The sequence below is a fragment of the Orcinus orca genome, chromosome 5, assembly GCF_937001465.1.
Source record: "Orcinus orca chromosome 5, mOrcOrc1.1, whole genome shotgun sequence".
Taxonomy (NCBI): Eukaryota; Metazoa; Chordata; class Mammalia; order Artiodactyla; family Delphinidae; genus Orcinus; species Orcinus orca.
Window position 1 is genome coordinate 54,077,722 of NC_064563.1, and position 22,168 is coordinate 54,099,889.

Consider the following 22,168-nt stretch of genomic DNA (forward strand, 5'->3'; position numbering starts at 1 on the left):
CCCGCCTTGTATCTTTTCTATCTAATGGGTTTTTGCTTAAGACTCTTTGCTCTCAGGGTTCTACTGGGAAAATTAAAAAGTTTGAAAACCTTATAATATCCTTGCCACAGCATTCAGTTCGCTCATGACCTGACCCTAACTTGTCCAGATTCCCCTTGTATCACTCTCTCCTCAGCACATTTTTTATACTAAAACTAAACTATGTGATAGTTTCCAGAACATGTTCCACCTCTCTCAGCCTCCATGCCTTGGCACAGATGGTTTTCTTGGCCAGGAACGTTCTCATCTGATTTTCCTCCTGGGCTTAATTACTACCCCTCACTGTCACATCAAACTTTATATGTAACATTATTTATGACTTGTACGACTTTATTATAAAATGTATTAGCTTTACTTACAAATATTTAGAGCAAGGTTGTATTATTATCAGCTCCCCTTCAGGCAAAGAACCACTTTGTCATTTTTGAATTTCAAGTGTTTGTCATAAAGTAGGTGTTTAGTAAATGTTTATCAAATAAATATTAAATTAAACACTAAATATCCTTCTGTGTTAAATGAAGACCTATGGCAGTGTGAGAAACAGAGTGGACTTAAAGAGTAGAGTTAAAATACTCAGGTCGAAATATTCACTCCACCATTTACATGTTACATTGAGCAAGATACTTAGTATGCCTGGTTTTCTCATCTCTATAATGGAACTAATAATGGAGTCTGGTGGTTGTTAAGGGCATTCAGTGAATCAATATACAGAAAGTATTGTAAAGAGTTCTGGCACATAATAATCACTCCATCAATGTTAGCTACCATTATTATTATTTCAGGCTGAAATATAAAAAATGTAACTACAGAGGCACTTTACTTAAGGACTAAGTCTGTTTTAAATACATCTACTAAAATGATTTGATCTTACAGTAATACACTGAATTCTCTTGTTTTTCCCTGCCCAGCATCTATCCTACCCTTTCCTTTAACAGTTCTTAGTTTTTTATTTGAGGAATCCTTTCCAACTCTCTGTCCCTGTGGTAGGTTCCAGGGCCAGGCACCCAACCCAGATGTGGCTGGAGAGAAACAGGGTTTGGTTGTCGGATAGTGAGGTGACCCAAGCTGGGCCACTGATGTCCACACTGGCACTCTTGCTGGGACTAAGGGTAATGAAGTAATTAGAACATGAGCTTGGAGCTGCTGGTAGAAAGAAAGCAGAGCCCAGAGATGGAGAGATACAAAATTCCTAATCAGTCATGTGACTTCCTAGATCTTGCTGAGCCTTTTCTTTTTTTTTAAATATACACAAGACAATAAATTCTGTTTTCAGCTTCATCTAGTCTGAGTGGGGCTTCGGTACTACAACCCAAAGTGTCCTGAGTAATGATCTCAACCAGTCATTGTAAAGATGAGAAAGCCTATGACAGTAAGTTATTACCTTATTAAGTCCTACATGGGCTTCAAGGTATCATTGTAAAGGGACTAGTTTACATCAGGAATTTTGGTTCAAATGAAGATGGGTATTATTTGCAGGATTATCAAAGAATCATGGTCTCTTCATACTTGGTAGCCAGAAAGCAGTAAATACAAATCCCTAGAAAAGTGTTCCTCTGACTTTGGTGTGCGTGAAGCTCCTTGAGGAGCTTGGAGAAAAGGCAGGTTCTTCCACCCAGAAATTCTGCAGCAAGCCCAGGAATCTGCCTTTCTGATGAACACCCCAAGGGGTGCAGACAGTCCGTAAATGCTGGCTGTCCACCTTGGGGAACACTACCTGAGAGGGGCCAATTTTGTTTAGATGATTAAAGTACACACATCCAGCTGGGAAGAAATCCCCAGAAAGCGACAAAATGCAGAAATTCTCATAATTATTTCAGAAACTAAAAGAACTTCAAAGACTGAGTCTGAGTTTAAGCCCTAATTCTGAAGCAAATATTAGCAAATTTGGAAGTGTCCCAGCTGTAAAACAGAAGAACATAAGCATTATATCCAGTTTTCTCTATGGTTATTTTCTTCTAAAAAAGGAAATGGTATAGAAAGAAAACAATAATTTAAAAATTGATTTCAAGCTTATAGTTTTATCAAATTCATTACGATAAACTGTAGTAACTTCACAGTAGATCACTGCAAACAATTAACAAAGATGACCTTTGAGAATTCATCTCAGAGCAGCTATAATGAGCACAATTATAATAATTGGTAAGAAGCTTTTGCAGCGTTCCATAATACACAAAAGACAACATGACAAAATGAAATAGATTGTTTTCTGAGGACACCACATGAGTTTCACAAAGGAAATTTTATGTTGACTGTGATGTGTAAGGGGGTGATACAAAAGTCATTTGATGCTGGATCATACACCATGGGAAATAAGAAAACCATTTCCTGACGTGTAGCCATGTTTGCCTTTGTCAGGGGTCAGTGGTTACATAATGGTCAATGATGTGCCTAAATCAAGGAACTATCCAGGCCTTTCAACAGAGGTTCCCCCGAGAGAATTAAGCCTAGATACTATAAAGCGTCCATTGTAAGCAATGGACTGACTCTCCTATGCATTGAAAATGGTGCTAGCTCTGTACCATGCTGGGGAGAATTGAGAAAATAGACTCTAAAGCATCTTCTGTAGGTCTCAGTTGCCTTGTGAAACCCCGTTTAGAGAGGCTAACTGACACTGCTTAAACTGAAACTACATACTCTGGGATAAATTGCTGTGTAACTTTTTTGATTCCAAGCAAGGTGGTCTAGAAATAGTAAATGATTCTTTGAACAATTTAAAAGCTCACAAACAGAACCAGAAAAAGTGATACTCAATGCTCTCAAGTCATACTTTGTGCATCAATATACAGCTTTGTACACTGAGATTAATGACGTCAATGGAACTCAACTGTAGTCTGCAGACCCACACAACAGAACTTTACAGAATTAATGTCTTGGGCTCCATCCACATCCATTAGTTGTTCAACTGCCAAGTGCATCACATTATGGGGAGATCCTATTCAATTCAAGGAAAATACAGTAGTATGACTTTAGCAGAATTGCAAAATAAATTCTGATTTGTTTTGTGCTGGGAGCTTTGTAGAAGATTTACACATCTCTAATGGGTTTCTATGTAGAGACTGATAGTATCTGATCTTGATTTTTGTGTCAGACCCTGCTAATTAACAATACAAGTATCCATCCCCTCTTCATTCCTGACTAATAATAGAACCCCAATTAACTGGACAGGTTGGTAGAATGAAAGAGCACATTTCCCAGCGTCCTTGCAGCTAGGTAGCCAATGACTGCAGAAGTAAATAGAAACATATGCGAGTAGAAAAAATTTCACTGGAAGGGGCTGTCTTCTGTACCCTCTGCTCCCAGCCCCTCCCCCCCACTGCCCGTACTGCCTTTTTTTGCCTGCCAAAGAATGTGATCAATGGAAATCCAACAGTTACCTTAAATCACAGAACTGACCTTAAGTGTGGAAGCCATGTGTCAGAACAATGGAGCAGAAAGATAAAAACACCCGCCTACTCTATCACATTGCTGTTACACATCCCTGGACTGTCGCCCCTAGACTCCTTTAACATGAGAGAGCATAACACTTCCATCATACTTAAGCCTCTGTTATTTTGAGTTTTCTCTTGCAAGTGGCAGAACATAAACCTTATTAATATAATCTACATGTATTTTCTTACTCAAAGGCCAGGTGAATTAATAAACTAATTGGCATGAAATATTTGAACTGGTTTGCAAGCTCTGAAATTTGAATAATGCATTTAGGACAAATAAAAGGAAGGATTACTTTATCTAAGTTCTTCTAAACATATGGGAACAAAATTTTTTCTTGTTAAAAATGCATATAATTTTTAAAATGCATAGAACTTAAAAAGGAATTCAGATAAGTAAAGAAAGGAAGACAGTACAATGTGTGGTATAAATGAAAATTAGTGAGATTAGTATCATGGTTAATAGTGTAGCATATAATGTATACTTATCAAAGGTAGCAAACTGGACCAGAGAAGGTACGGACCGAAGTCTGACCTACGGACATACTGCGTGTTTTTCTTATTTGTATACTGGTTCTTGATACCTTTGTGTGACCCATTCATTCTACATCTCTTTACATTAAATAATCCACTTCTGGGCCAAACGGAAGACTTTGGTCTTTTAGCTTTTGTGTACAGCTGACACATCTTAGAAAAATCCCTGGGGACAATCGAAAATCATTAACATGCTTTTGATTTCCAATAAGTCCTTTCAAGTCTGATTTTTGCTCTGTACTCTAGAAAAGGCATTAAAATATTTTAAATAGACCTAGCAAAAAGGATTGAAAGCATAAGATTGTATTTAAAATAAAGTCTATTCCTTAGATTGCTTTTGATCATCCAGGCCAGAAATTTTGTTTCAGTGTTGCTCTATAATAATAAGTATTTGTAGTTATTGTGATTATTTGGTCTATAACATTTTGGGGAGGAAAATATCCATGTTACACATCCTACTAGGATTTTAGAGTTATCCAAACTCTTGTCTACTCCAGTGTTAGGTGGACTTTGGGGAAAACTGTTAAGACCCACCTCTTCTGTGTAATCTCAGTATTATTCTCTTAATATCTTCAAATCCTTGTTCTGTCTTCATCTGCAAATGTCCTTGGCCGTGTTTATGTAAATTATTGGCACACATGTTCTTCACTCTGACTACATAAGGCAGTGTGTAGGTATCTAATTTAATTAGAGTGATTTACCCATGGTCATCTCAGTCAGCTGCTGAATACTCTTAATGTTTATGTTAAGCACAAGTGGGGAAAGGTCTTGGATGTCTAAAAAAATTCTATTTCCAAAAAGTGATTTTTCTCTATCACTAACTTCTCTATTACAAATATATAAGTTTGAGACGGCAAGATAATGATACATTACCCCTGTGACATCCATAACCTTGATGGCTGCAAGTTGGCCCGTTTTGACATGACGACCCTGTAAAAAAAATTTTAAAAATAATTCAGTTCTGATGAGTAATATTAGCGTTAGATTTCAACTGTAAAGAACAATTACATAAATCAATGTTACAGAGTGCCAATGGGGAAGACAGACAGACAGACAGACACACAGAAATCTTAAATGCTTTGAAGATCAATCTCTATTTAATGTTTATTTTGTAAAACATCTCCATCACTTGGTCTGTTGGGTTTGTTTTCACAGTGGTTGTCAAGGTAAATCAAAGAGACAATGTCGAATAATTTGGTTTACCTCCTCTTCAAGGTGTCAGATAAGGGGTTGAGTGAGAGGGGGATTTACATGGAAGGGGAGCTAGATCTGGGTGGAGGAGACATAAGCATCTCCTCGGCTGGAAAACACTTGGTATGTGCAGAAACTTTAGTTTCCTCGATTATTAAAATATCTTGTAACAGTCTCAGATGGATATGATTCTGCTTCTCTTCACTTCAGACTATTAATTTATCTTCATCTTAAAAGGGGGCCTAAAACAAAACAGATAGCAATCAATCCGAATTTGAGATCAAAGAGACAGTATTGAGCATAAGGAACTGCTTCCCCAGAGGAGGTATCCCTGGTCTTTGCAACTACAGTGAAGCAGCAACCACAAGGAACTGGAAGAGAACAGGGTGTGGTGAGGGGGCAATCCCAAAGAGGAGCTTTCTCTGCACTTGCTCCTTGAGAAACATAAAGTCTACATCTGACTCTCAGACAGTAGTAAAGATGGTCAATATCCATTACTTCTTTTTTTTTTTTCGCGGTACGCGGGCCTCTCACTGCTGTGGCCTCTCCCGCTGCGGAGCACAGGCTCCGGACGCGCAGGCTCAGCGGCCATGGCTCACGGGCCCAGCCGCTCCGCGGCATGTGGGATCTTCCCGAACCGGGGCACGAACCCGTGTCCCCTGCATCGGCAGGCGGACTCTCAACCACTGCGCCACCAGGGAAGCCCTATCCATTACTTCTAAATGCATTTTCTATGTGGCTTCTACAATACATTTTACCTACCATTGCTATTATGCAGTATAATATACCTTCCAAGATCAGCTGGATTCAAATCCCAGCCGCACGACCTTAGGCAAATCCCTTAACTTTCTAGGCCTCAGTTTCCACGTCTGAAAAATGGAAATAATGATAGTACCTAACTCATAGTATTGCAAGGAGGATTGAATGAGATAATGTATATAAAGTGCTTGACAGTACCTGGCACAGAACAGCTGTCAGCAGATGCTGGCTATAATTATTTATAGTCCTGTCTTGTGATTAATTTCAAGTGTTGTCTTCCCTCTTAAGTTATATGTTTCATGAAGGAAGGGACTGTGTCTCATCATTGTATTTCCAGTGCCTGGAATAGTGGGTACCTAGCCCGTAGATGGGGTGGCATGTTTATGGATGAACGACAACAGCAGGTGGTGGAGTCATGTCCACCTGAAGCTGGAGGAGATAGCTTTGGTGCTGCCTGCCCCTTTTCTTCTCATATGTCTCAGCTTTGTGTATGGATCTACCTGATTCTAATAGTGCTTCCTTCACCTTTCAACCTCCATTCTGCTCCCTCCCTTTCCTCCTCACTCAGAAAAGAGCACAAAGAAGAAGACATTAAATCAGTAACCTAATAGGGTCACAGGCGTACTTCAACTTTCAAGAAATTGAGGGAGGGGGCTGAAGCATTACCACACCAAGAGCCCTGGACCGGAATTCCAGACGCCTGGTTCTGCCCATGACCAGCTGGTTCACTGGGAGCAAGTCATGTAACCCATCTGGACCCTGGTTTCCTCATCTGCAAAACGTGGGGAGCCTGGGCTCAGTGGTCGGAGGTGGGGGGGAGTAGGTGTCACTGTTAACACCCCCCCTTTCCACCCCAAGGAAATTTAGGAAAATTAGTTGGAAATTTAGTTTTCATAATGACTGAGTGGGGAGAGTAGTATTACTGCCACTTAGTGCCCAGGGGCCAGCAATACTAACTTCCTGCAGAGCCTGGGTCAATCTCCCACAAAGGTGAAGTAGCAACAGTGCCCTCTGTTGATAAGACACTGCATGACCTCCAGGGTTGTCCAGGTCCCAGTTAAGTCTACGATGCTGTAATGGTGACCTTAACAGGAGTCATTAGCTTCTCTTCGAGAATAGAAAGTCTTTAAAGTAAGGGCCACAAATCATACCTTAAACAATGGTTATTTCTCTACTAAAGCACTAAAGGAGTGTAGGGGACTGCAGACAAATACAGAGGGTCTGGCTGATGTCGCACAGCTGATTCACCTTGAAATTCTTTTAATGGTGCCATGCAGCCAGGAAAGGGGAACACCCAGGTATGTCTTGCAGGGACCTCTAAGAACTAACCCCCTGTCTGCCACGCCACCTTGGTGGGCTCCCACCTGCTCTTATGCTGTGGTCCCTGACACTAAAATGCGTTCTCTAAAGGTATTGCATTGTTTTTTGTCTCCCTGATGGTGTGTTTTCTTGGCCTGGAATGCCCTTCACTCCCAGCTCCCCAGTAAGCTTACTCACTTTGTAGATTCACCCCTGGCCTCTGTGCTAGTAATGAACATTCCATGTTTCTACTACAGCACTGAGCCCAAAGGACCATTAATCCCACCACCACCACCTCACTGGTCTCCTTCCCTCTCTCCTGTGCTTCCCCTCTGGTTCCATTTGCAGCAGAACCTTTTCCCACCAAAAATCTTGAAAGGCATCCAACCTCCTTGTTCAAGCAGGGGTTTGAGCAGTCTCCTAACTGCCCCGGGGAGCTCCTGAAGTCACTTCAGCCAACACAGTTTGAGAAATGTTACACTCTATTTTTAACTCCTTAAGTGACACGGAATCTTCTTCGAGCGAATAATTTGTTACAAGGACATGTCAACACCTAGTTCTTTCCATCAGCAGCCAGGGAGGGAATGGACAGGATACAATCCGCTTTACATTTCAAATGTAAATGGCATTGGGCACTGAGCAGCTCTTGGTTTGAAATAAATAAATTAAATAGCTATGACGTTTTTGAACTTAAGACACAGGGTCGTTTTTGTTTTTGTTTTAGCAACTGCTTATAACATAACACTAGAAAAGAAAACAACCTACTTCTCCATTTTAAATTTCCCTTCCAAGCTGAAATAACCATTCTCGATGGGTCTGACAGATGACTGAATAATACACCTTTGGGATGGCAGTTTGGGCTTAAATGAGATCCTGGAGGTGGAACAATTAGCAGCCTCAGCTCAGTCCCAAGCAAAGGCGTCCTGTGCTCTGGAACAGGAAGGCTGCTGAGCTGTCAACCTTCGATGGGGGAGCCGCAAAGGAGGCTGCCCAGCGTGAGTTGCCTTTTCCGTCACTAGAGAATGCCAAACCAAATTAGGATCCAGATGAAGGCAGACTTTGAGGGAATGGCTAGGAATCAGCTGACCTAAAGATCACTAGAAACCCGAGGCATATCATTGTCCAGACAGTGTTTAAAGCGACAACTTCATAAAGTCACAAATAAATTGAGTAGGAGTAGCCCCTAAGGTGCCTAATCTAATCCTTCTTTTAGAGATGAGGCCAATATCTCACAACTAATGGGGACCTAAACCCAGGACACTTTCTCACCTGTTCCAGTTCTACCTTCCAGCTCCTGAATTAGAAATTCTTATTTTATTTTATTTTATTTATATTTTTATATAGCAGGTTCTTATTAGTCATCAATTTTATACACATCAGTGTATACATGTCAATCCCAATCGCCCATGAATTAGAAATTCTTATCACTAAAATTTAAACAATTTTTTTCAACAAACCTTTTCATACTTCACTTAACTTGAATTAAACATGAACCATTCATCTCTGTTTCATGTAGGATTTAATTTTTTTTTTAAATTTGAGGGCAATGGGGAGGATGTTATTATTACAAGAGAATTTTGAGGTGAAAATTCAATACTACTCCTAATTTTAACTTATTTCTACTTAAAGAGAAATTAAAAACATAATCATAGACCCTAGTTTGAATCTAAACTACATAGTCAACCAAGGAGTAAAAATGAAATTCTGGGGGAAAAGAAACTTTAAAGGAGACAAAGTGTTAAAATTTTTTATGCACGAAAATTATGGGAAAATGTCCCATCACATTGCAATTGCTGAGTCATTTCTTAATAAAAGAATGAAGTAAGATTTTGTTTTCTACTGAAATAACCAACAATAACAAAAATAACAGACTAAATCTAGAAAAACAAAATTGGTATTCCAGTGGGACCCAAAGCCTCAATCATGACTTCAAGCATAAAAAGGCCCTCTGAAAGAAAGGAAGAAAAAAACCCGTCAAACCAAACCAGGGAAAGCAGAGGCTGTGGGGTCACTCGGCTGGCGTGAAGTTGAGTGTCGCTAAACCAGAGTTCCTCTGCCGAGGTTATGATTAAGCTCTCTATCCAAAACTTTATTCCCTTTCTAGTTTTACACCTGTTCCCCTCAAGACTGAGGAGTATCAAAGAAAAGAGGGGATTGAAACTAAGCAGGACCCTGTGGGGCCCTCCTGGGTACAAAAGCCCCTTTGTGTCTCCCGTTTCTTGTTTGTAGAAAAAGGCTTTGTCCTCCCAGGCCTTCCCTGAGTTCCAAAGAGAAGGGTCAAGAAGTTAATGATGAGGACAATAGACTCATGGGACACCTAGTTCCTCCCAAAGGAGGATAGATAATAATCTGATGCATACCTTTGAGTAGTTCTCTGGAAACGAAAACCCCCACCCAAGTGGAGGATGGTGACTACATGCTGACCACAAGCATGCAGACCCCAGACTGGTTGGAACCAGAAGGTTAAGTTTCAGAAACACCACCCTGTAACCTCACCAGGAACTCATCAGAAGAAGGTCCACAAGCTGGTCACATATCCTATGACCCTCTCCTCTAACACTGTCTTTAAAAACACTTGCCTGAAAGCCATCAGGGAGTTTGGGTCTTTTGAACACAAACCACCCATTCTCCTTGTTGGGCCCCTGCAGTAAACCCTTCTCTGCTCGAACTCTTGACATTTTGATCTGTTTGGTCTCACTGTGCATCAGGCACATGAGCTGGGGTTGGACAACAGGCGGGCGCACTCCATTCCAGTGCTTAGACAGATTTACACACACACTCTGTTCCCCTTCTTTTTTTTCTTCTACCTCACATTTCAGGATTATAGTACCTTCAAGGATTATAGTACCTTTAGCCCTCTGTATCCACAGGTTCCACATTCATACATTCAACCCAACTCAGACAGAAAATACTCAGGGAAAAAAATTCTGGAAAGTTCCAAAAAGCAAATCCTTTGCATGCCAGCAGCTATTTACATAGCATTTACATTGTATGAGGTATTATAAGTAATCTAGAGATGATTTAAACTATATGGGAGAATGTGTATAGCTTATATGCAAATAACTATGCTATTTTATATAAAGGACTTGAGCATCCACAGATTTTGGTATCCAAGTGGGGTCCCGGAACCAATACCCAGCCCTGACCCCCACTTCACCACAGATACCAAGAGACTATGTTGCCCCTTCACCTACTCCCTAAAATAAGTACAAAAGAAAAACAATGGTTTTGTCTGAAATAGCCATGCAAGCCTGGGCTCTGCTATTGCTGTTATTTTCTAAGGAACAGCGAGATGGCTTTAGAACTGCTAGCTTGAGGCAAGTCTGGAAGAGAGAGTCCTTTCATTTCTAGGTCACCGAAATACATCTGTGCCCAGCGGAGCACATGAGCAAACCAGGGTTGTGGAAAATGCAGACACTCCACCCACCGTCTCCATTCCTCCTTATCCAAGGACTCACACAGGTAGAGTGTTTCTAGCTCTTCATGCTTAGCTTAGATTTGATCTCACCTTTATTGAGGAAGAGTTCTTCAGTTTCCTGATTGCAAGCAAATGCTCTTACCTGTGTGTTTTCACAGCATCCTACACTATCCTACTGATCGTAATCCAATATTGTGATTTTCAAAATGTGCACCATAAGAACCATGAAAATAAATCAAATGAAATAGAAAAAAAAAATCACAGTGTAGAACATGTAATAATGGCAGCTGTTGTTTCACGGATCAACTGTTACGGTTACATCAATCACCTATCTATCATTGATACTGCAGAGTACCACCCGATTCTCCTTTCAAGACTGAAGTATCTGAGAGGTCTCAACCAAGGCCCTTTCTGGGAATTGCCCTCAGCCCAAGGTCATGTTCCGTCCTGGAGACAGCCAAATCCAATTTCTGGTTGATACAGAAGTATAAAGGCTCAGGCCTTTAGTCTTAGAGTTGGGCAATTCTGAAGAGCCCACTTAGCTCCTGACCTCTCCTTGGGATGGGTGAGGTCTTTGTTGGGACTGTATTACAGTTAAACTTCTTCCTCTGCACAATGCTACTTTCTTCAGAGGTGTAGATCCTACACTCCCCAGTAAAATTCGTACATATAAATTATCTCAGGATCTGTTCCAGGGGAAACTCCATCTAAGACAATTGGTACCAGGAATGGCCTGAGGAGACAGGCTCTCAGAGTAGCTGTCAATAAGACTCCCATCACTGGTGGCAGGTGGCTCACTGATAGCCCCTGGCATGCTGTAGCAGTGTCACTGTCAACATGTTCACTAGTGGGGAACTGAAGTAGGATACAGGTGCCAGGGAACACACTGGTGAGTCCAATATTTCAGACTTTTGCGATGTCCTGAGGAAACAGTAGTTTAAAAAGGTAGAATCAGATGGCTTTTGCTGAGACTACTAGCGAAAGACAGTGGAAAGCTACAGTGATTGATCAGCTGAATGCAATGTGTGAAAATCATAAGGGAGATCAGGTTAAATTCCAAGGTCTGTGCAGTATCTTCAATCAAGATGGGAACATCGGGACTTCCCTGGTGGTCCAGTGGTTAAGACTCTGTGCTCCCAATGCAGGGGGCACAGGTTCAATCCCTGGTCAGGGAACTAAGATCCTGCATGCCTCACGGCATGACCAAAAGAAAAAAAAAGGATGGGAACATCACTTCTGTAGATGCAGAGGATTCCAGGGATGAGAGGTTTCAAGCTTTTAAGCGCATCAACTTGGACGTCTCCATTCCAAGTTTCAGAGATCATTCCTTCCCAATCACGCTTGAATTGAGGATTGAACTTTTGCTTTACCCTAATAATTAATGCCTGGATCTGGTCCTCAGCTTTTTCTACCCTCAGGCTGCAGAAGATAAGAGTCTTTTTATATTCTACCCATTTTTTTTTTTTTTTGGTAAATGGACAACAGCAGCAGTCAAGACCGAGAAAGGCGTGTTGAGCAGAAGCTTGGACTTCTCAGGAATAAATATGTGCGTCACCCCAACAAGATTGCCATATAGACCAGCGAAGATGCTAAACAAGGTGGGGGAGATTAAAATGGGTAGCAGAGGAGGGATATGATGAGCAACAGGTACAACCATTAGACAATATGTAATGGTGGGGGCTTTCTTCCCACAACTTGGCCTGGGAAAAGAGACCAGCCAGAATCCCAGAGGAAGTGTTTCCAGAATTTATTATGCAAAGCAGATGGATCGAAGCATCATAAGGAATTGACTGTAGTGGATGCTGTGGTGTGCTCCCCAGCTCCCTCCTTCAGGACTGGGCTACTCTGAGTCTTTCTTCAGGAAATACCCTTAGTCAAAGAGAGCAGTTGGACCCAAGGTCATGCTCCTTGCCTAAGGTAATACCCCTGACCCGGGGGCAGCAAACACTCAATGATTGGTTGATGTAGGAATACAAAAGCCTACATCATTTATGTCAAAGTGGAAAACTTTGAAGGGCCATCCCAGCTCCAGAGCTCCTTTTTGGGGGGATTGCCTGGGGCTTTGAAACTGCCGTCAACTCCTTCCTCTGCCCAAATCTGTCTTCACTCTCTTATTGGTGTTGATCCTGAGAGTACCTCCCAAAACACTTCCTACAAACACATCTCTGCCCTGAGAATCTGTTACCTAGGGAACTCAATCAAAGACTCATCCATCTATTTATCTATCATCCTTATATCTTCCTACCTACCTACCTACCTATCTGTATTCTCAGTGTTAATGTAAAATAGTATTTCTTACTATGGCGTGGAAGTTTTTAGAAAAGCTCTGACTTAAAGGATGAATAGAAAAAACTAGGTCAAGCATTGGGAAATATATTCCAGATAAAGGGAACAGCATGTTCAAAAGTGCTGTGGTGTAGTTGCTTGAGCATTTGAGTAACTGAAAGCAGGCCAGTATGGCTGGAGTAGACAGTACATGTCTAGTGAGTCCATGCAGGGCCTCACAGGCCACTCTGAGGAGTTCTATCTTTACCTTAAGACCAATGGGCAGCCACTGAAGGGTTTGAAGAAAGAATGTAGGGTCATCAAGTTTTCATTTTGAAAAAATCACTTTGGATGCAGGACAGGGAATAGAGGAAACTAGACAAGATAATGGAAGAATAACACAGTACTGCTTGGTAATTCATTTGAGAGCTAATGGCAACTTGGACTAGGATGGAAGTAATGGAGAAGGTGAGAGGTAGAGAGAGTCCAGAGATATTCAGGAGGTCAAATCAACAAGACTTGGGGATGGATGGGATATATATTTACCCCCATGTTTTCCAGAGTGCTTGACACAGCAGGGATTCAATAAACATCTGCGAAATAATGGACTGAGTGAAGTAGTGACCTTTGAGGGTCGTATTCAGGTTCTTGGTCAATACCATCCATATGTCCACATCAGTTTCTTCCATTCCCCTCCTCTCCCCCCGCCAACACACACACACACACACACACACACACACATTTTTATCCAGCCACAAAGTGTACAGGAGCAGATGAGGTGGGGTTGTAAGCAGGGATTACAATCATTTCACTCTTAAATAAATTAGAAGATGATTTTAGTGGATAAAGTTCCCTTAAACTCTATAGAGAGGCCAATTTACTTCCCCTCTGCAGAGATCACAGAGAAACTAGAAATTGGTCTTAGCTTTCCCTCTGAGAGTGAAGATGAACTCTGATTTTCCACTCACAGTTAAGATTAAAGCATAGTTAAGATATCTATCTGAACATCTTCAAGAATGCTACCATTCTTTGGTACAACATGTGTTGAGGCAAAGAGGCAGACAAGACAACTTTATGAAAAGACTTTGTAAATCCGTATGATCAAGGAACAAGAACGTTCACAGAATATGCTTGGCACGGTGTCTGCTTCTAGAGTCTCCCCAGGTTAACGGGGCCTCTATTTTTCCTTGGCCTGCATGTGCCATTCATGTGAGGCTTAAAAAATCCTCCTGCCCACGCAGACAGAGCTGTGATCCAGCCCTCACTGCTCCCAGACTGTGGCAAAGATGAAGCAAGGTAGCGATACAGGACAGTTCCCAAGCAACAGCTCTCCATCTCCACACCACTCACTGTGAATTCCTCTGCTTGGCACCTCTGAGAAGCAGAAAATGGATTGTTTTCAAGATTGTTCGGGGCTGGGCCAACTGAGAATTGAGCCTTGCTCACAGACACAGGGCAGGGAAGAAAAGACTGTGTCTCATTTTTCTTTGTTAGAAACTAGCATTCCTCTGTCTTCATGGCTGCCAGTTTGGCTCAGTTTATAAAAATCAAAATGGATGATTAAAAGAAAAGAATCAAACAGTCACAATTTTTAGCAGACAATAGTTAATGTATGCAGATTCCGTGGCAGGGAGCCTGATGCCTGTACCGAGGAAAGGCGTACACAGCTGAAGTGACAGCAGTGACGAGCAGACAGGGTGTGGGGTGATGAGAGCTCAAAAAAGTAGCAGAACCAGTCTCTTGGCTATGGCCATAAGCCAAGAACACATTGCCCAATAACCTCCTCTCTCAACCCCCCAAAGGAGAACAACACGGAAGATCTTACTGGCTCTCATCTAATTTATGCCACAGAATTACCACAATCATTTGTGGCTTTTGTACATTAACTTCCGGGAGGATAAAGCCCCCTAGATATGAGGGCTCAAAGGCTGGGGATAGAATATTCGCATGCGGCCAGCTCCCTGGCCTCTCCAATATTCTACCTCTTCCCACCCAGCATGACAGCCTTCCCTGTCCCCCAAGTCCAGGTGACACGTGGGGATATGCATGGCATTTAAACGCCTTGGTTCCTGGACACCAGTCTAGGAAGAAGTCTTTACCCAACTTCAGTAAAAGGAGAAAAATAAGAACCTCATGACAAAGTTTTCCAGAAAGCCGCAAGTATTCAACTTAAGCAGGCTTCTTAGTATTTGGGGGCATTAAAATGTCCATTAATTACATGTTCTCAATTTTTTAAAAGTAAAAGTAAACAACCCTATGTTGGTTCCCAATAGTTATTTTTGTTTTTCATTGGGGTGGCAGGGTGAGATGTTAGTGCTCTATGAAATCTGAGAGTCAGGCACAGGTGTTTTAGAACACATGGGTACAGTATGGTAGAAACACTAGGAATCCCCTTAAGATACAAAGATGGGCTGCTCTTGATGCTGTCCGTAAAAGGTTAAATGTAACAATGTATACAGTGCTCAACAGCTTTCAATAAATAACCCATGTGAATGCTATGGGGACCAATTTCTCTTTCCTCCTTAGTCTCTAAGGCCATTGGACCTTAAGTCCATCAGGCATGGCTTCTACACGCTAGGATCGAAAGTGAAAGCTCCTCAGAGCACTCTGCCTTGTGTCTGTTTAATCCTCTGACATCGTCAAGGACAGCATCTCACAAAGAGTAGGTGCTAAATCACACTGGGAAACATGAAGTTTCTACGACTAGTGGACCCTGTAAGCTGCCTCCAACCACAGAGAAGAGAGACTCCAGTGACCCATCCCGGCTTAATCTGGGAGAAGCTTGATAGAACTGGGGGAAATGCCTACTTAAGAGGGGCAGGAAGAGAGACCGTAAGAATGGCTCGCGGTATGGGGACTGGAGGAAGAAGCCACTTGGTCCGATGTGAGTATTTTGCTCAAGAAGTTTTCGCTTTTGTTCTTTCCCAAGTGTGAACACCCACACCGGCCCGTGGAGTAATCCTGGAGACCTGAGGAGACCTTAGCATTCTGCATTTCAGAATCTCACAGTTTACCTGAGGAAGAGAAAGGTATGACAGGAGAGAAGCAAGGCCCAGATGCTGCCCTGCTACAGTTCCTCCATCTCTGCCCCCACTTTTCCTGAAAGAGTACTAGCCCTAGGCAGGACAGATCCAACCTCTTGGGGAAGGGCAGCTCATTTTTTTAGATTTCCAATCAATAGCTCCCTCTCTACCGACTATTTTACGAGGCAACTCTGTCTTTCCCTGAGGACCTCTGGTAGATCCCACCTCCCAGCAGCAGATTAAGGAGATATATGATGTCTTCCTTCCAGGCCTTGCATAGGTTTGTCAATTACAGCCCCCGCCCCTGTGGTCAGATTTACAACCACGGGGTCGGGAGTGGGCGGGGTTGGCGTTGCACCACGAGGCACCAACAGGCACGGGGGCAGAGATAAATAATACTAATAAAAAGACAGTACTGCATTTCATTTCACCTAATTTATGGCTTTAGTATGAAACCAGTCCACCCACAGCGCCATCTGGGTCACTTAGAACGTCTGTACAGCAGCAAGAGCGGGTCTGGAAGCTCAGAGCTGTGCGGGAAGAGAAAGGACCGCACCGAGGTGGAGAGAAAAACAAAGGCAAAGGACCACAGCGTTCCCAGACATCATTCTTGGGGCGGCAGGAACACAAATAGGGACCCATTTGACTCTTCATCAGGGCTGTTGATGCATAAACCCTCTTCCACAGTGTCCTCAAACCTCCAGAAGTTTTAATTAAAACAAAAGAAGTGTCAGCAGAAGAAGCACTGGAATATAATTAGGGCCCACCAAATCTAAAGTAATATGGGGAAAAAAGACTAGTAATGAGAGGGAAGCTTTCATGTTCTTACTGAATCCCTGCTCTGCTGCTGACACAAAAATCAATTTCAATAGGCTTTAGTTGTATCTGAACAGGAACGCAGGCGACAGATGAAATTTAGTGAGCAATTTACTGGAGTCATAATGATTTCCATGAAAGAAAGGCTGCAATGAGTGCTCTCAACCAAATGCCTCCTCTGTAAGAACTCTGCAAGAATATGTGTGTGCGTGTGTGTGTGTGTGTGTGTGTGTGTGTGTGTGTGCGCGCGCGCGCGCACATGTGTATGTAGATATAGATGGGGGGCGAGGGTGGGGATTTTGAATAGTTATCTACGCTTTAGCCTTTTAAAGAAAAGAAAACCTCTTTACCTCACACCTTTTAAGGGCCAATTTTAGCTCCACCCCAGGTGATATGTGTGGATGCCTGGAGACATTTTTTGATGGTCACCAGTGTTCAGTGCTGCTACTGATATCTAGTGGGTAGAGGCCAGAGATGGTAACCTTCTACAATGTACAGGACATTTCCCACCCCCAACAAAGAATTATTGGGCTCCCATTGTCAACCCGGCCAAGACTGACAAACCCCGATTTAAAAGAATTTGACTTTTTTTTTCATCTTTATTGGAGTATAATTGCTTTACAATGGTGTGTTAGTTTCTGCTTTGTAACAAAGTGAATCAGTTATACATATACATATGTTCCCATATCTCTTCCCTCTTGCATCTAGGTGCTCAATGAATGCTGAATTCTGGTAAATGTCATAGTCCCCAGAGGCACTAAGGTTACAAAGATCAAAAGATAAGGCCCTGCCCTCTGGGATCTCCAGTGGAGGTGGGTAAGAGTGGAGGTGTCACCGTTCTTTCTTTGCTTAGCAGTACTTACAAATGAGGGGCATATTTCTCAAATTCCAACATCCATGGCCTTTTAGAACACAGGTAATACCCAATAGCCTGTGAAGCCACTCTCCATCCGGCTTTTGTGTGTGTTAGGAGGCCAATTCTAAAATCTTCACTGTCTCCCAATGAAGCAGCATTTTCTAAATTTCAAAAAACAACTGATAAAGTAATATTGGGGCTAAATAAAATTTGGTTTATATTTAAAATTTGGACATAGAAGTATAATTTTTGCTACTTACATTAATTTTGGAAAGAATATCCTATTTTCATTTCTCAAAAACTGTTAGATCTTCTCAACCACTGTTAGATCTTCTCAACCCTCCATAGTGTGTGTGTTCTTTCCCCCTTCTCCAATGTTCAGTTATAGTTTTCAACTATCGGCAGCTCAATTCAGGAATACATTATTTTGTTTGATTAAAATAGAATTCATGATGAAACTTTATGCTTAAATATAAAGGTCAACTATATAAGAATAAAGATATTTGCCTTCATCCAACATAGGTTCTTCAAATGAAGGGATGTAGGGATCTTGCAGTTGTAAGTGATCTGTTTCCAAGAAATAAGGAAAGCAGATTTCTTTTTTTTAAAAGAAAGAATAAGAGGAGCAATATTAATCTCTATTAATGACACCATTCTCCCATTTTAGGCAATTGAGGATTAAAGAGCTGAAGTTTCTTGAAAGTGGCCAAAGGAAAACATCGCAAATAGGGATCCAGCACAGTGTATGAAATGATTATGTCATTGTCATGGTTCCACACGCATCTCTGCAAAGGCTAAAACCTCTCTCCTGCCAACAGAGGTCTTCTGTGTCGGCAACACAGATCGCACTAGCAACTATGCTTTCCCAGCGAAGGCAAATCATTTTTTAGGTAGGAGGGCAAGAGGACAAAAATGACATCTGAAAACTGAAAGCCTTGTATAAAGGCAGGAAGGCTCTTACATACTTATAATCTTTCAAAGTGGTGGTCAACACGGACTACAGCAATTTGTCAGCAAACACATCCCTCCCTGGGACGCAAGCTGCTGGGAGGAACTGCTCATGTGCCTCTCAGAAGCCTCCACCCTCCCACCAGAACAATAATGCTGGGCGAAAGGTGATGACACCTGAGAAAGAAAGAGGGCTCTGAAGTAAATATGATGTGCCCCAGGATCTGGGCAGGTCACTGACTAGTTAATAAGTGCATTGATTTGCAGCTAAATTTAGCTGTGATCTAACGGTGACCTGTCAGGTAGCTTCCTCTCAAGGAGGGTGAGGTTCCCCTGACTCCAGTGAAATTCTTCTCTCCCACCACAGTTTCATGCTTCCAGCCTAGACTGACTGATCAGGGATTCTGTGAAGGACAAGGAGAGCACCTGGCTGACTTTTCGACCAATCTTCTCATCTCAAGCAGGGATTTCAACTAGTCTCAGAGAAAATCACCAAACTGAGCAGAAGCTTTGGAGCACCTCAGAGATGAGTATGGAAATTAAGAGGAAAAGCTTTGGAGGAGGTGTGAGGAGCCCTTGTACGACTTCCTGGGTCTAGAATTACTTTTGGTGGATAGTTTCCTTATCTGTGAATTGGATATAAAATTATTCGCTCGCTAGCTTGTTGTGAGGATTCAATTAATATATATATACACTCGTGGTATAGTGCCTGGGTAAATGATGATGATATTTCAGTGTTTTCAGTGTTACTTAAAAGGTTCTGTTCTGCCCTCCTGCTGTCCGCCTCCCCCCGACCCCCGACCCAGCCCTGGAACTTTACATTCCTTCTTGCTCTGCTTGCTTCAGATTTTGATTCAAAAATCACCTTTCCTCAGGAGTCCTTCCCTGGCCATCCTATCTGAAAATTCAGCTCCACCCTAGCTCTTACTATATCCTCCTCCCCTGCTTTATTGTCATCGAACAAATGATAAGTCTTATTATTTATTTTGTACATTGGGCAGCTCTCACTCTAGAATGGAGGTGTCTTGAGGGCAGACACTTCTCTTTGTCTTGTTCACTCTCTGTCTTCAGTGGCAGATCAGTGCCTGCACTCAATCAATACGGGCTGTAAGAATGAATCCCCAACCCTGGTGGCAACACTTGTCCAGGTCCCTCTGTTCTCATAAAAAAAATCACAGCATCTCTTATTCGGAGGCATAACAACTGATAGAACAAGTACTGTCATCAAATGAGAAAACTGAGGCTCAGAGAAGCAGACTTTTTGCAGGTCATATTTTCCATTCAGATTGGCCTTGCATAAAAGTAAACCAAGCAAAAATGTATTACTCCTTTTTAATTCTATTTAAAATTCTCCCTAACGCTAAAGGGTAAAGAATAGAGCTATAAAATAAAATGCCTGACAATCAGCGTATATTTTGTCTAGGAAGATTTATTTGTGTAAACATATATAATTGTTCTATTTAAATGTTAGCAACATGGATTGAAAAGTTATATAAGAGTATGGAAACATTGCAAAGTATTTAACTGGAGGTGACTGCATCTCCAAATTATATTCCTGCTAGCAGCAGCCAACAGATCAACCTTACAGGTAGAAATTAAGGATGAGGTTGTTTGTGCCTTTTGAACCAAAGAGGACACTGGATAAACTTTCCTTGACACAATTGTGGAAAGATGGAGCTAGTACATTCACCTAAACCTGTAAGACCTCAATCAGCTAAGGTCACCTGCACAAAAGAATGAAGAATTGCCTTTCCTTCCTCCTCTTCCTCATTTCCAGTTGTGGAATAGGTGTAGGCATATGGCCAAAGATTCAAATATCAAATCTAATTTAAACCTAGTCACCAGGACCTGATTTCTGTCACCTTGGGCCTTAGGTACTTGCTTATTAGCCAAAATATCAGTATACATCTGCATTTCTTTGGTATTTAGCCCAGCAGTCTTGCATTTGCAACATTAATGATTTATTTCATCCATAATGGATGGATGTCTTCAGTAAGGATGGTAAGAAAATCTTCAGTCTTCAGTAAGGATGGTAAGAAAATCAAAATGGTGCTCATTTAAGCAAATAACTGAACTGATAGTTTTCATTATTAAAGTGTGACTTATGACATCTCAAGATCTCCTAACCAGAAAAATCTGTCTTAGATTTAGCAAACCATTAAATGATAGTATTTTAATGCCAGTAATAATACAATGTATTAATTTATTAATCATTGATGGACATTCAACAATGTACAGATGCGACCATTGAAAACTACATAAGAACTGTACATACTATGCTTAAAAGGCTTGAATTACACTTTTTAAAACATTATATTTCTGTTTCTATATGTTTTAATATTTACTTTTTCTCTTTGAGAAACATACCTTTTAGAAAACAAACTCAAAATCGACGAAAAATCCTCGGAAGATAGTAAATGCAGTGGAGCTGAAGGGTAACAGTACATACATTCTATTCAGAATTTGATCAGTTTCCAATTTTTCAATAAGGCTCTAGGCAAATCTCTTTTAACTTTTCATGCATTTTATAAAGAAGGGAAAGAGAAATACTTGCTACGCCTGTTTTATAGGACAAAAATGCAAACAAGAGCAACCACATAGAGTGAGTTCTTATGACTCAACTGACTGAGTCAACATTTCATTGTGTTGTTCATGATAACGTCCAATAGAGTTGTCTAATCTTGACAATTTCTGTTCAGGGGTTCACGACGTATCACAAATACAATCAGTACAAGATTCCCTTATTAAGCAAAATAAGACCATAAAAAACTTTCCAAAAAACCTCATTTCTATAAATGGAAATGGATTTCAGCACACACTGGAATGTGGTCAAGTTTTTACAAAGAAAGGTCTTATAAAGGAAATCTAATTTCACATAAAATGGGCATAATAATTATAATAAGTTAAAAAAAAAAACCTTCTTACCCTAGTCACAAGCCACATTGTTACACAACTCCAAGAAACACCAATCCCATTCTTTTCTATATAAATGGAAATTTCCTGGAGTTGAACAACATGGCAGCCTGTAATTAAAATTTAAATTCACAGACTACTTACTGAGCACCTGTTATATATGTAAAGTGCTGTGTCAGTCTCTGAGTCATAATAATCATAATTATTAAAATTTCTTGCACTAACTTAAGTTCATTTTAATAGAGTTTACTCCTAAAAGAAGATTTATAAAAATATGTTTTTTTTTCCTGTTTGTTTCACTTTCAGAGGCTTCCTCAAGTCATGGCATCTTATTTTGGTGAAGACACCATTAAAAAGAAAATCTCTAATATATGTGGTCCTTACAAGACACAATAATTACCTTAAAGAAAAATAGCAAGAAAGAAATCCACCTTATCTCATTGAGACAGAACTGTTTTTATTAGATCCAGAATATTCTTTTCTAATTTATTTTGCAAGGTCCTCCAAGGACAACCCTACTGCAGAAAAAAATTGAAGAGGATTGAGATTTTAGAGAGGCTGTCTTTTTTTTTTTTTTTTTTGGCTGAGTTGGGTCTTTGTTGCTGCATGCGGGCTTCTCACTGAGGTGACTTCTCTTGTTGCGAAGCATAGGCTCTAGGCGCGTGGGCTTCAGTAGTTG

General features: G+C 41.2%; 1 protein-coding gene across 7 annotated transcripts in view; it reads right to left on the reverse strand.

Moving 5' to 3' along the window:
- Nucleotides 1-22,168, reverse strand: part of TNIK (TRAF2 and NCK interacting kinase) — a 414,289-nt gene that overhangs the window by 164,750 nt on the left and 227,371 nt on the right. For all 7 annotated transcript variants that reach the window (XM_049709762.1, XM_049709760.1, XM_049709759.1 and 4 more), the window contains exon 3: nucleotides 4,875-4,931. In XM_049709762.1, the coding sequence (XP_049565719.1) occupies nucleotides 4,875-4,931 (57 nt within the window). The remainder of the gene's footprint in view (nucleotides 1-4,874; nucleotides 4,932-22,168) is intronic.